A 14,268-nucleotide genomic window follows, 5' to 3' on the forward strand; every position below is an offset into this window, starting at 1 on the left:
CCTGAGCTCTGTTCTTTCAAATTGCTATGCTCGTCAACCCATGGGTTAAAGGCCACAAGCCTTGCGCATACCCTAGCCCTGTTCAATTTGCTTCTGTAAATTTTTTTACTGTTGTCCAAACAGTTAGCATCATTTGAGATGATGGTTGAACCAGACGAGTTTCGCTCTGGTTGGAGAGGAGGGGTTCGAGAAGTTGACTGCAGTTTTGGTGATGATGGAGTCAGGGAATTACCTGAAGACCCATCAGAGACAAGTAATTTCGCTTCATTCGGAAATAACTGTTCTTGTTTTTGGGCTTTCAAAATATCTGCTTGCGTTTCATTTTGTAATTCCTCTTCAGAGTAAATCATACCACTTGGTGTATCGGTCCTTTTCAACCCTGAATTTCTGGGCGCTGAGCTGGTCTCGTTTTCTTCTTCCTCCACCGAGGAGACCACACCACCGGGCGTAATCGTCTCCTTCAATTGGAAGCAACTTGACGTAGCGTGCTTCTCTTTTCCCCGATTTTTCCCATTGTCAACAATAACTTTAACTGTCTTGGTTCTCTTTGAGCGTGGACTTCTTGGCTCTATGTGTATCTCTTTTTCGCTCTTCTTCCTAGTGTCAATCTTAATATTTGGTATATCAGCCCGCTTTAATTGTGAAGTTGATAACCTAGGGTCTTTGTTTATCTCTTTATAACCTTTCTCCCCAGAATCAAATAAAGCCTGAAGTGTATCGGCCTTCTTCAATTTTGGGCTTCTGGCCCCTATGGGAATCTCTCTCTCCGATCGTTTATCTCCAGAGTCAACCATGGCGTTGAGTTTATGGGCCCTCCTTAATTGTGGACTTGTGGACACTGTAAACGTCTCTTTTTTGTTTTTCCGCCAGCAATCAACCACGGCAGTGACTGTATTAACCCTTTTTAAGTGTAGACTTCTAGGTCCTTTGGGCACTTCTTTCTGTCCTTCCTTCCCTTTGCTGACCATATCAGCAATATCCACTTTCACCAATTGTGTACTTTTGGAATGCGTGGAGACTTTCAAGTTATCGACGATCCTGACATCGGTAGGACTGTTTGGTTCTTTGCTTAAGCACGAGAGGCTTTTTGCTCGCCGAATAACAGGGCTTCCTTGTTGTTTTGCTGAAGTTAGCACTTCTTTCTCCTTTGCAACCATTTGTTCCAAATATGATGTAATTTTCAGGTTCTCTTTAGTCATAATCATGTTGCCTCTTTCCACCGCTGAATCAAGCGCACCCGAAGTTATTGCTACTTTTCTGAACGGTTGACTCACAGCCGCGTTGAAGTTTTTGCTGTGAGGAACAGTAGAAGCATTTGTGTTCCCTGGAAGTTTGGTAAAGCAAGCCACTGGGTTCATTGCCCGCAGAAATTGAGGACTGGTACTTAATTGTACATTGTCAGGTGCCCTAAATATTACTGGAGTACCTACATGACCAACGGCTTCCCGCTTCATCACGAGATTTTCCTCCACAACTTTGTAGATGGACCGGGTGGGAACACGGAGGTTCTCTTTTTCTTCCATTTTCTGAGGGTTTCCTTTAAGATGATTGGCTGGAATGGACTCCTTTATCTCTCTTGAGACTGTTATAGATGGTACTGAGAGAGATTGGTTGAGACTCTGACTTTCAGCAGCTTGTTCATCGGGTGAATTGCTTAGAGTTCTAATAAAAAAAATTAAAAAAAAAACCAGTTTGCTCAGAACCTTTAGGGAAGAATTTTTCAGGCCTCAGAAAGTACATCATCAACCAGAATTTAACCTACTTTGATTTTGCCTGAGTTGGAGAAGTGTCAGAATGACCTGTTGTGCTGATCCTTTCAGGCTTCCCACGTTGCAATGTGTTCTTCAATATTCTTAATGGAGAAGAAGTTTCTTGCTGGTAAGATATAGAGAAGCGAATGTTTAGTACTTAAGTGTTCGCGGTACATAGGGAAACTCAAGATGTTAAAAATAGAACAAAGAATTCATTCCATACGAAGATGGTTTGCATATTTGTACAGTTATCTGTTACCCAAATACACTCAACAGGACAGGGTTGCCCACGGGTGTATCGTGAGTAGCTCTGGTTTGTCTTCAATCCAAGTTCTTACTCCTTCCGTGCGTTGACATTGATTAATGCATTCCCAAGTTTGAATTGGCTATTGAACCGCTTTTAACTTTGTTCAACTTAAGGTTGCTTAGCTCCTTTATCATTTAGTTAAATTCTTTATATCAAAACCACTGAGCCGGCTTTAGATAAATATGTGGAAAATACTGGCTGTTCCCAATTAAAAAAAGATGCGTACCACCCATCCAGCCCTGGTGGAAACTAATTTTAATTTCCTTCTCCAGGACCTTAATCAGATTTTTCATTTTGTTGAATCCCCCAGAATGGAAAATGAATTTGGCAAAATTGTATTGTGCTAATTCCTTCCCGAACAGTTCAAAATGAACCATATGTGCAATACGTGCTGGTCTATCTATTATCGCTGTCATTTTCTAATCATGTCGAAAACTGTTTACTCATTGTGAAAGCAGGAATGCCTGCAGTTGGGTAATAGTATTAGTAAATATTTTCCGTTTGAAAGTAGGCACTTTTACTATATAGTCCAAGAATCGAACCCTTTGAGTGACTACCATCTAATATTCCCCAAATCACCTCTGAATCAAACATCAAGAATCAAACATCAAGATCACGAGAATGAAGGAAATGATCAGTAACTAAAGCTAAACTAAGCTCTAGACTTGACTCAAATTCTCATTGTCTGCCCCTTACGAAATGTTTAGAGACTAGTATGAAGAATACGCACACTGATATTAGGGCATAAAGGTTAATCAGGTGCTGTGTTCATATCAAAAACGTGCACAGCATCTCGTTCAATTAAGCCAAAAGTTCGTATCGTCCTTCCATGTGAACATAATGACTTCCTAAATCCTTTTATTTCAGCAATAAAGCATTCGTGTTTTCCCTATAATTAAGCTATTGATGTTATTAAGACAATTGTAATCTCTTTTCAGTGTTTTTGAGTAGGAATCATTTCCTTTTTTTCTGCAGGCGCCAAGCAGACTACCAGCTAATCCTTCATTAGCTAATGGGCTTACTATCAATAAAAACAATCTTTAACACTAGTGAGCACAACTGGTCCGTTTTTCTCCATTCACGCACGCTTTTGAGTAGTTAATTTGGGCTGGAAGCGACAATGGAACTTAGATTTCATGACGATTTGTGTGCATTGTGCGATTGGGGCAAGTAAATACACCTTGACAATATGTAGGAAAACTAATTTGAGCCCACACACTTAAATATCGAATTTATTAGATTGGCGGTGAGATAGTTCATGTTTTATCTTTCATTTTCAAATTACTTCTGCTTTATAACAACAACAACAACAAAAATAACCACTGCTTTAATCAGAGTGACATGTTGGACAGCCCAGTGCTCAGTTAACTTCGCTTAAAGTGTCAATTATAGGTCATGAACAGGCTATCAAGATGTTAGCTTCGGGTAAATATTCAAGGAAAATCTTTTGTAATAGCGCGTCAATGAGATGTCTTTTGAGTAAGCATATTAAACATGTCGGAATCTGAGAACAACAATTACAGAGGTGTTTTCTTGGGTTTACCGATTTTTGTGGCGGCGAGGAATAATAGTTTAGAAGTAACAATTAAAACTAAAAACTTCAGTGGTTTAATTTTCACTGGTCTTTTTTTCACAAACCCAACTGTTTTGTATAGCGGCACACAATACTCTGCTTAGTAAGATTTATAGCGTCTTGACGAGTTGATAAAATAACAGTAGAGCTTGCAGTTTACGCCTTATCATAAGATAATCAGAAACGGTGCACTCCCTAAAAAGGGCATTCAGAGCATTTTTCACTAGACTGAAAGAAAAATTGGTAAATTGTCAACCCAAAGAGACAGAAATTTTTTGAGCTAGTGTCAAGCTAACTTGTTTTGTTTGACTGCCACGCGCGATTATGAGATCATGAATTCAGATAAAAACTTTCACTGACCCCCTAGTCTGAAAGTTTACTCCACTTGTTTTCTACAATCAAAGGTCTCGTTTGTGAAGGGTGAGGACGCACTACGAAACGGGGACAAATGCCAATGTTGTCAATGTTCTGCTGTCACAGAATTTACTCTAAGTTTGGTGTCTCTTAAAGTCTACTGCTCTGTCTTAACTAGTTTAGCAAAAATGATCGATGTCAGCAATGTCATTAATGACAAACCTGCACACTTGCTCCCTGCTGATTTGCATTTCTCTCATTTCTTCTATTCCTAAGCTTTTCAAACATATTTGCTGGCTTTGAGAATTTCGCTGTTTCGTCTTGTGCGTAAATAGGTTTTAATCTCTCTTCATCATTGTCCGAAAACGCAGGCATTTGTCGTTGAGTTTTCTCATCCATAGCAGTTTAAAGTTGCAACGAAGAATTGACAAGAGTTACTCTTCGGGACTGAAAACAAAGAGCAGCACTAACACTTTGCTCGTTTCTGTTAAGAAGTTATAAACAATGGTTTTGGCTTATTACTCTTTTCACCTGCTCGTGTTAGGGCGGATGTGATGGATGAGCGGTCATTATGCTTGTTATTTGTTTGAAGCTCATTGGCTGCAAAAAAGAAAACCATTATTTATGTAATCAAGTTTTTAAAAATATCAAAAACGACTCATTAGCGAATTGAACGAGCTGGAGTAGGTTGTAGTTGATTAATTTAGCCATTAATTATCTATTTCGCAGCATATTGAAGTTACGCTAAGCTACTGTTTACCAAAATGACTGCCTTGGACACGCGAGGCTGTGCCTCGTGAGTCCACAACATTTCGACCACTGTGACGACAAATATCGTTATTGATAAGAGTACATACCACGTTTATGCATTGTCGATTTGTTACTTTATTTTTAGAGCCGTGATGGTTCTGTATACATCTTGCTAGTTCAAAGTATCCTGGCCACTTAAACTATTTTAAAAAGAAGATCGAAAGTTATCATCGGAGGTTTATCCATCACGATTCTTTGTATTGATTTTGTAACCTGCGACATTCTTTTCAGAACCACCCCTCACCTGGAAATTATACTAGCTAGCTAGACCAACAAATGTCACTCCCGAGCTCTAACTGGAGAACGTTGCAGTCAGGGAAATTTCCCGAACAAAAGCCGGAGTATCGCCTAGTCAAAGTTTCCAAAGAGCAATTGGAAAACCTTTTAAAATACAAGTAAACTTAACCTTTAATTTTACTTGGGCACAATGATTATCCCATACTGAGCAAAATTACTGAATGCCAATTTGCCTGATATACGATATTCATACAAGTTACATATCTTTGGTTTCCCAAACTTTCTCCACGAACAGTTTTTTAAAGAAGGACTCTGCTTCCTACAGTTACACTGCTCAATAGATACTCAGCCTTCAGTTTTTGTCAAATACCCACGATACACAATCGGATTGTTCGTCATCTTCCTTAGATGGCATCCTAAGGTATCTGCAGTGCTTCAGTTCTTCGAATAATTGTTCCGCAGCAGCTTTCTTCTTCTCTGTAGCCAAACGATCGAGCTCCCGTTTCTCCTGCAGAGCAGTCATGCCGTTCAAAAACATGTTTACATTGAAGACCTTGTGCAGTGCTTTTAACCAGTTTGACTTATCGATTGGTGGGGTGACATCCTCCTTCTTACTTTCAGTATCCTTTTCGAGGACTTCTTTTAATTTAGAATTGGCGCATTCTTTTCCTTTCTCCCTTTTCTTTGGAATTTTCTGTCGAGCGTCCTCTTTGTAACTTAGACCCGTTGTTGGCGATAAAGAAAGAGATCCTACAGACAGTCTTTTCCTTTCCAAGGAACTGTTCTTCACCAAATTTATAGATTTTAGACCTTGGCTAGACTGAACTTGATTTGCTAGCTTTCCAGAAACACCCGATCTTTCCTCGCCATCTCTGAGCGACTGTATAGTATCTTGGGTTTGGCTACCTGGTAAACTGAGACTTGAATCTTCTTCTCTTACACTTTCTTGCCTTCTTAGAGTCCGGGTTCGGCGCTGCCGTAACATACCTGCTGTACCTGAAGGAAGCACGGAACTTTGTAGGCTTTCCTTGAGGCCGACTGAACCGACCTTGGCCTCTTCAGATACCTCTTCTTCTGTTGTGTCAGATTTGACATCCCAACCCTCGAAAACTGGAGGGAGACTTTTAAATGATTTCAGAGAACTCGCTGAATTTGAACTTCTCAATGGAAAGTATGGCACTGCAAGACTATTTCTGGGCAGTACATCTTCAGCTACAGGGTAAGCCGTCCTATTAGGTCCATTAAACTTGTTCGCTGGAAAGTCTTGGGCTTTACGGTCGTCATTCTGGATGTGTGAGATATCCTCAGTGATAGTGACAGTTTCATTCCAAGAATTCGTTGCTTGATTTCTCACGGAAGAGGAATTATCAGAGTAACTACGTTTTCTTTGAGCGAGTGGTTGCAATGTTTGCAATGGAGGTGGTGACTGCCCGTACCAAGTCTGCCATCTCAGACGAGTTCCACTGGGTTTTTCGCTTGGTACGGCGATGTTCTGTGCATACTTTGCGTCACTATGGAGACGAATAATATTGCCCACTGACTTCGTCACTTTGGACTTGTTCTGACCACGCAGAGGAATCGTTGAAGTCCACGAAGGTTTTCTATCGCCAGGAATTGGGTCTTTGTTCTTTGATGTTGGACTCATAAGCTCTGTTATCTTTACAGGCTCTGCTGACTTAATACCATTCACCAAAGGTAAATTTCGTAGCCTAGATGGAAAGGAAAGGTGAAAATGAAACCAAAGTTTTAACGGAAATACTTACACTGAAATTATAAAATATTAAGTCTATACTCGAGTTAAGTGGTCCACCATGCCGGAGCTCATCCCGTTTTCCCGTGGAAAAAAACGACTGGGAGTATCACTACTACCCGCTAGATGAGATGAGAAAAGAGGCATTGTGAGAGTAAAGTGTTCACCCCAAAAACACACCACATTGACCTTGCTACGTCTCGAACTCGTACAGCCCGACTGGGCCGAGTTCAGCGCGCTAACCATCAGGCCACAGTATCTCCCACAAACTGTAGTTATATGTGTGACTAAATATAACCAAATGATTTCTCTAGGAAATATGTAAAAATCAGTTCTCTGACCAAGGGAAGGGTTGGGCGAATTCGTTAGAACTTGAAGGTGCAGGTCCGTCGTTTGTACTTCCTGGTGAATTCTTCTGCGGTCGTTTGTCAGACTTGAATTCCAACTTCGTGAAGTCCAACTGACATGGTGTGCCCTATTGAACGAAACAAAGGCTGTAGAGTGCAGTTCATCCATTTTAAGTGCGCGAATCGAAACACATGAAAATTTGATCAGGTAATTTCTACATTTCTCATTTTATTTGGTTTTAACTTTTGTGGAAAGAAATAAGAAATGCTCTCATCTGATCAATATCGGTTCCCGAAAATACCTGTTTCACAAAACGCTTTTATGGTTGAAAAAATATTGTTGAAACGTGATGGTTTTGCACAAGGGTTAGGTCATCCACGCATTTTGAACTCACACTGACACACTACGAACTTTTGTCCAGATATGAACTATAATACAAATCAAAATGAATATTTTTACGTTTTCTCGCTAATTAGGATCATAGCTGCAATGACTTGGTTAAACTTAATAGGTCATCAGTTTGATTAAGCCCCACACTTGGTAACCCTAGACTTTAAGTTCCCTTTTTATTTGACAACATTTAATCAGTTGACGAAGGCTCAAGTAAACCGGGAGCCAATCCAGTCAAATGTTATCCATTATATTTCTACTGGTTCTAGTCAGTTTTCTTAAGGTGTGACAAAAAGAACTGTCAAAAAAGTATAAAATTCACAAACCAGTGAACGAGGAGTCGAACTTCCTGAGTTGTTTATTTGTCCTCCAATGATCCCATTTCTTCTAAAGGTCGAACGTCCCAAGCGTTGTTCTTGTTTGATTTTCAACAATCTCGTTTCTGAGTGCAGTCGCCGTAGCACTCTTTTCTCCTCGAGGTCAATCGACCCAAGTCTTGTTCTTAAGTTTCTCTCCTCCATTTGATTTCGGGATACTGCTAAGAAATCTTGCCACGAAGCTGCCTCAGGACTCCTGTATCCTTCGTATACCGTATCATTCGTCTCAGCTAAGGAGATCATTTTTGTAAATTATCTGGTCACATGTACAATAGGTAAAATTAAACTGAACTGAACGAAGTTTTTTCTCCTAATGAGCTAGTTCGCTGCTAATTAGCTTATATAGCAACGTTCTTTTGTTGTAGGTTTTTTTGATTGCTCATCATCTTTGGTGCACCTTTAGGTCAATATTCAAAGACCCAGAATATTAATCTGAGAGAAAACAACGAGATTTAAATGACGTTTCAATCACAGCTGTGTAGGCGTGAGAAATGAACGGAGTTCTTGATGTTCTAAATGTATGGAAAATCGTTCACCAAGAAAATAAGATTACATAAAATTTTGACCGCCAAGAAGAGAACTTTTTACATTTCAGAATAGAATCTTTTAAACAAAGCTTTACTATGTCTTTGTACCTGAATGAAAAGGCTCATTGTAATTTCATCAATTTTCGTTGGAACAAAATTGAATTGATGCGGATGCAATTAATTTCGACTCCTCCCATTGACGGAACGGTTGCGGCATTTTATTCCGGGTATTTTACAGCGCTTTGTAGTAAAGGAGAGTTATATGGTTTTTAGTAGGGATTGCTGCATTTTGTAATAATCAGCATTCTACGCAATTTTTTGCAAGATCCTGCAGCAAATTGGGATATTATACTTTACTGAGTAGCACAGTCTTATTCCACAAGTAGGATATTTGCGGTTTCCCATCTCTAATTGATGATTTGTCGAGAATCGGGTTTGGTGTTTTAAGGAAGAGAGGGACGTATTACTCGAACGTTTACTACAAGTTAATAACTGAGCAATTCCCACAAAACATTTCAACAGTTAAACCGAGATATTACCGATATATAACGGAAATATCTCGGAAGAACAAAGCTCGATATTCGACTATAATCGTTTGCATTATTTTTGCACAGTATTGTATGTGTTCTGGTTTTTGTGGCAAAGTCATTTATTTCAAGATGTTGTTACAATTTTGAGTAGACCGACGATTATTGCAAAATGCTGCAGTCCTTACTACGAAATGTGCAGCTCACCATTGATACAAAATGCTGCAATACCCATAACAAAATGCCCCATAACCTACGTCAATAGGAGGAGTTCAAATTAACTATATTTACTTTCATTCTCTTTTGTTTTAGCGAAAATTGATGAAATCACGATTAGCCTTTTTATCTTACACCATGTTTGAGTCAATACTGTAAATCATCACAAATTTACAAATATCAGTCAGGTTTTAGTACAGATTATTAGATTAGTCAGATATAATAGTATTTTAGCTCGGTATATTGGTTTGAATAAGCAAATTTCTGAGGAAAATTGTCAATTTCAAGTGACTCAGTTAAGTATGAAACATAGACAAAAAGAAGAGCTTTGCATAGTTCTCAGTTCACGTGAAAAGGGTTTTAATCATTTACTATTCAATTTATCTTAATGGATCGCAGGAAGTGATGTTTTTACCTTGTACACAGTATCCTGGTCGTGCAACGCTTTTTTTCAAGTGGAATATCATGAAATATTTCAAGAAATATGTGTATTTCTTGGTATGCACATTAGCCTGGTACGCACGAGTGTGCTCATCAAGAAAAGACAAGAGGCAAAAGGGATATGCCTTCATATACCACTCGAATAGTATCTCATACTTATCAAACGGATTTCATATTTGCGTGTGTCTTTTCAGTCATGAATATAGGCTGAGAGTTTCTAAAGAAACTGTGGTACTGCGTCGGTGGGGGTAACAAGGTAATTTGGTTATATCAACTAAGTTGGAATTGTAAATTGGCCACCGTAACGAATAAAAAAGCTGACGTTTCGAGGGAAGGACGAAGGGCTAACGCTCGAAACGTTAGCATTTTTATTCGTTACGGTGGCCAATTTACAATTTCAACTTAGTTGATATAACCAAATTATCTTTTCAGTCATGGTTCGTTTCTGTCGTTTGTGACGTACCGGAAAATATTCCACGATATATGTGTTTTCCGTGGCATCTCACCTTGGTAAGCACTAGTTTGGGTACCAAGAAACTACAAGGGGCAAGGTAGATACGTCGCAATATACCAGTCGAGATCGCAGAATAGTATCCATACTTGTCAAGTGGATTCTATGTTTCCGTGTGTCTGTTCAGTTGTGGATCGTTTATGACGTCAAAATGAAGTAAGTACAAGTTAGTGGCACACAAGCAGCAGTTGATGAATATTGTCCTCCGCATATTTTCACTTCAAAGCCACGAACGCAGATCTCAAGAACGTTATTGGTGTCAATATCAATTTAAGTTTTATGCACAAAACGAGACTGGATAAGCGAGTGCAGCTGCAAAGCTATAAATTTTCATACGGGACAACATGGATTTGAATAAAACGTGGCAGGACAGAGAGCATGAATCTAATATAATATTATGAATGGATCATTTGTCTTTATTGGTCGGTCATGATTATAACATATTTCACGATAACGCCTGTAGCTCGACGAAGACCTGAAGAATCTCCTGACTTCTTTAGCTCTTTTACTATATCTCATAATTACCAGTGTAATTATTTTACTTCTTCAAATAATTTAGCAGGGTTTACGGTTATGTTTAACGTGCAGTTCGTTTCTGTAGCTAGTCCTGATTACTCTTTCACAAACAATGTAAAAACATGGTTACCGGAATTTGTTTTTTACTACTTAAACTCCTTTTACATTCTTCCTCAGTTGGAATGTAATAGCTTGTTTACGAAGTCCAACTACAGGAAAGATTTTAACTAAAGAAAGAGTATCGAATATGCCTTTCATTGAAGAATGAGACGTGTTTGAGATATGTTCACTTCATGCTCTCTATCATGAAAGGAAGATTTGTATTAGTCTTGCTTTGAAACAAGTTAGACAACAAATGAATGGTTGGTATGACAACGTCAGAAAAATTTTAAAACAGTTGACTATATCTAGTGTTCCGTAAGAAATGTTTCGTATCAATATTTTATTTAGATTTTTTCAAATAAATTTTCAGATATTCGAAGAAATTTAAAATTTTGTAAAACCTAAAGTTCTGCAGACCTTTTAAGATAATGATCTCGGTATTTTGTTGATTCATAATTATTTTTAACTGCTTCACTCCAAAGTTTCGCCATCCTTGTCTTGATCATTTTTACCGTCAATTTGGTCCAAAGGAACATAACCCTCTTGTTCTTGTTGCCGCTTCCCTTCCACGCTGTGTCGGAGGCCGTAGAAAATGTAAATGGACAGACCTGTAGAGTAGATAGTGCTGATATCAGTTCAACTCTTTGATGATTTCAAAGGAATTTGGTTCCGTAGTTAGCTAAGTAAAAGTATGCATGTTATATTTTTTTATCTCAGAAATAACCCGGTCTCCTAGTGCCTAATAATTATTCCTCTTCTTGTAGAACTTTACTATGTAAGGTTGACCTTTAAGCAAAGTGATTCCCTTTTTCCTCAGTGAGGGTTCCAGCGAGTTAGAAAACTTTTTACAAAGAACTAGCTGATATGTCGGACTATAAGTACCCAGCAAACGGAGACTAGGATCAGGAATTTAAAAAATGCTTTCAAGTAAATGTCGAATTAACATAAATAACTGAAAAATTCAGTCTTTCTCTCTGCAAAACTAACGCCACTCTCTCAAATTATCGGATGCCAAACTAAATAAACCAATCGCAAATTGCGCGTTTTCCCGCTCTTGGCATCGATTTTAAAGTACTAACTTTGAACTCTTTTAGCTTCTTGCGAATTTAACTTTTTGCCGTATTCGCTGTTTCGATTTGGTTTTTGTATCAGGGCACCCAATGAAGGAGCACCTCAGCTTCTCACCAGTAATTAGCATGGTAGAGTCTTTTTATGCACGTATTGCATGCCTTTCTTTTATGGCAGAATAAAAAATGCACACACCTATGGCCATCCAAACAGCAAATCTCATCCACGTGGCTGGATTAAGTTCCATCATCAAATAGATATTAATAAACATTGATGACAAAGGGAGGCCGGGGACGAGGGGAACTTTGAAAGGTAATGACGTTAAACTTTTCGGCTGCATAGACAATATTGCGACTGCAGCCACAAAAGCTATGACCAACAACAAGGCTAGAATAACTGCCCATAATTCTCCTTCATACATTGGAATGAGCCCATTGATGAAGAACGCACTAAGACCAAAGAAGTAAAAGAAAAGGAACCATATTATCCATCTTGAAATTTTCCCAGAGCGTTCTGTTGGTTCCTGCAGAGGTTTCTTTAATTCAGAGCTCGACTCGGGCTCCTCTTCAATGCTCTTAACAAAGCCTATAGTGCCAGGTTGATACCGGAGAATCAAAACCGATGTGGAGACGATGGTATATGCCTGCAGGGTCCCTATGGACATCATCTCTACGAGGGCTTGCAGTTCAAAGATCATTCCTAGAATACCTGCAAGAATCCCTGAAAAAAGAGTACCTACAAAAGGGACCTCGGTGCTTTTACTAACACATGCAAAGCACTTGAAAATTAATCCGTCGCTAGCCATGGCATACAGTAAGCGTGGTAAAGGGAAAAGCCCTCCATTTATAGCAGCTGTCATCCCACAAAGAGCACCAGCCGCAATGATGTATTTTGCAAAATCTGCTCCTCGGTGTTCAAAAGCTTTAGGTAAGGCCGCGCCATAATCTAACTTGTTATAAGGCCAGATTAATGTTACCGCCGCAGAAACACCAAAATATGCCAAGAAGCAAACTGTCAGCGCCAGCATAATGGAAAGTGGTATGGCCTTACTAGGGTTCTTCGCTTCTTCGCCGGCAGTCGCAATAACATCGAATCCAACAAAAGCGAAAAAGGCTGTGGCCGAACCGGCTAATACTCCTGTGGGACCGTACGGCATAAAATCCGACCAATACTCTGGTCTGGCTAATGTGATTCCCATGACGATTATAAATAGGATTACGATCATGTTAACGCAAGTGACAACAAAAATGAAGACGGTGGATTTCTTTACACCAAACAGTTGAATAATCATCAAGACAAAAATGATTCCTGCTGATAAAAAATCCGGGTACCCTCCGAGTCCATCAATCCTTATCGGTCCTATATTTTCTAAAACCCAAAGTCGAACTTTGTCATGTATCATAGAATCGAAATACGCACTCCAAGCTCGACCGATAGCGGCAGCCCCGATCATATATTCCATCACAAGATTCCAACCTATGATGAATGCTACAAGCTCGCCAACAGTTACATAACTGTAAATGTACGCTGATCCAGCCTTTGGCACGCGAGCCCCAAATTCAGCGTAACAAAGTCCTGACAAGACGGAGGCAATACCAGCGATAAGAAATGAAATCACCGTTGCGGGCCCGGCTACATCTCGAGCAATTTCACAAGCAATTACATACACACCAGCTCCCAGAGTACAGCCGATGCCGAGAGTGGTAAGATCGAGAAGTGAAAGACATCGAGAGAGTTTTGTCTCCTCCAATTTCTCAAGAGAAATAAACTTCCGCCGTGAAAACTGCCAAAGACATCCCATTGTTCAATCAGGAAAGACAAGGTCCCTACACAGCCTAAAATTTTAAAGACGCAATTGGTGTTCAAGGATTTCCATATTGAAAAAGCATATCAAATTCGATGAATCTTGTAACCCGTAGGCTGATTTTTTAGTGCTCACAACTCTGACGACCAACAAATGCCTTTGGGATTACAAATGCGCCAGGTAAATCAATACATTCTCAGTCTTTGAATTCTCCCTACTCTTTAAGCGCACCACAGCCTGTAAGAAAGTAGCACTTAAATGAAACAATCCTTTAATGAAACTGCTGAGCTATTGTATTTAAATGCCTGTCCTGTTCTGAGGATTTTGGGAGAAACTATATTTTGATAAAAGAGCCACAATCGGTTGACCGGTCATAACAGGTTGTTACAGGTAGATTATACGGATTGTTGGTCTTTGAAGTTTAACATGGTAGTTAGAATGTGGCACGTGTAAATAAAGTAATGTACCTTATGGGTAATGTCAAAAAGAACGAGGTCAATTTTCTCTCTAACGCAACATTGAAATGTGAAACAGAATATTGACATTTACGATTGTTTTCAACTCCTGGTTCATGTGCGCGCAGCTGAGTCAATGATCAAGCACGTGTGGACGATTCGCGTTATAGTTTGGATAGTGTTGCACATATCGTATACATCAAT

The 14,268-nt window shown here is 39.3% G+C and overlaps 2 protein-coding genes across 2 annotated transcripts in view; both read right to left on the bottom strand.

Annotated features, from left to right (window-relative positions):
* Positions 1-4,946: 4,946 nt before the first annotated feature.
* Positions 4,947-8,602, bottom strand: LOC148725290 (uncharacterized). The gene is made up of 3 exons (XM_088730980.1): positions 7,847-8,602; positions 7,124-7,257; positions 4,947-6,741 (listed from the first exon to the last, which is right to left on the bottom strand). Exons 1-3 carry the CDS (start codon positions 8,138-8,140, stop codon positions 5,385-5,387), a joined length of 1,785 nt encoding a protein of 594 aa, XP_088587106.1. The 5' UTR covers positions 8,141-8,602; the 3' UTR covers positions 4,947-5,384.
* Positions 8,603-10,509: 1,907 nt separating this feature from the next.
* Positions 10,510-14,268, bottom strand: part of LOC148725291 (cationic amino acid transporter 2-like) — a 6,182-nt gene continuing 2,423 nt past the window's right edge. Inside the window, exons 1-2 of the mRNA XM_022934109.2 lie at positions 12,001-14,268; positions 10,510-11,345 (exon numbers count right to left, since the gene is read on the bottom strand). The exon at positions 12,001-14,268 is cut by the window's right edge and continues 2,423 nt beyond it. Of these exons, the coding sequence (XP_022789844.2) occupies positions 11,209-11,345; positions 12,001-13,606 (1,743 nt within the window). The 5' untranslated portion in view covers positions 13,607-14,268 and the 3' untranslated portion in view covers positions 10,510-11,208. The remainder of the gene's footprint in view (positions 11,346-12,000) is intronic.

This window comes from Stylophora pistillata, chromosome 8 (genome assembly GCF_964205215.1).
Source record: "Stylophora pistillata chromosome 8, jaStyPist1.2, whole genome shotgun sequence".
Lineage (NCBI taxonomy): Eukaryota > Metazoa > Cnidaria > Anthozoa > Scleractinia > Pocilloporidae > Stylophora > Stylophora pistillata.

Excerpts from the sequence above, each read along its gene's own strand:
- LOC148725290 (XM_088730980.1), bottom strand. The coding sequence starts at position 8,140 with ATGATCTCCTTAGCTGAGACGAATGATACGGTATACGAAGGATACAGG. Across the intron at positions 7,258-7,846 it reads GTTCGACTCCTCGTTCACTG|GGCACACCATGTCAGTTGGA; the intron begins GTTTGTGAATTT and ends TTCGTTCAATAG. Across the intron at positions 6,742-7,123 it reads TTCGCCCAACCCTTCCCTTG|GCTACGAAATTTACCTTTGG; the intron begins GTCAGAGAACTG and ends CTTTCCATCTAG.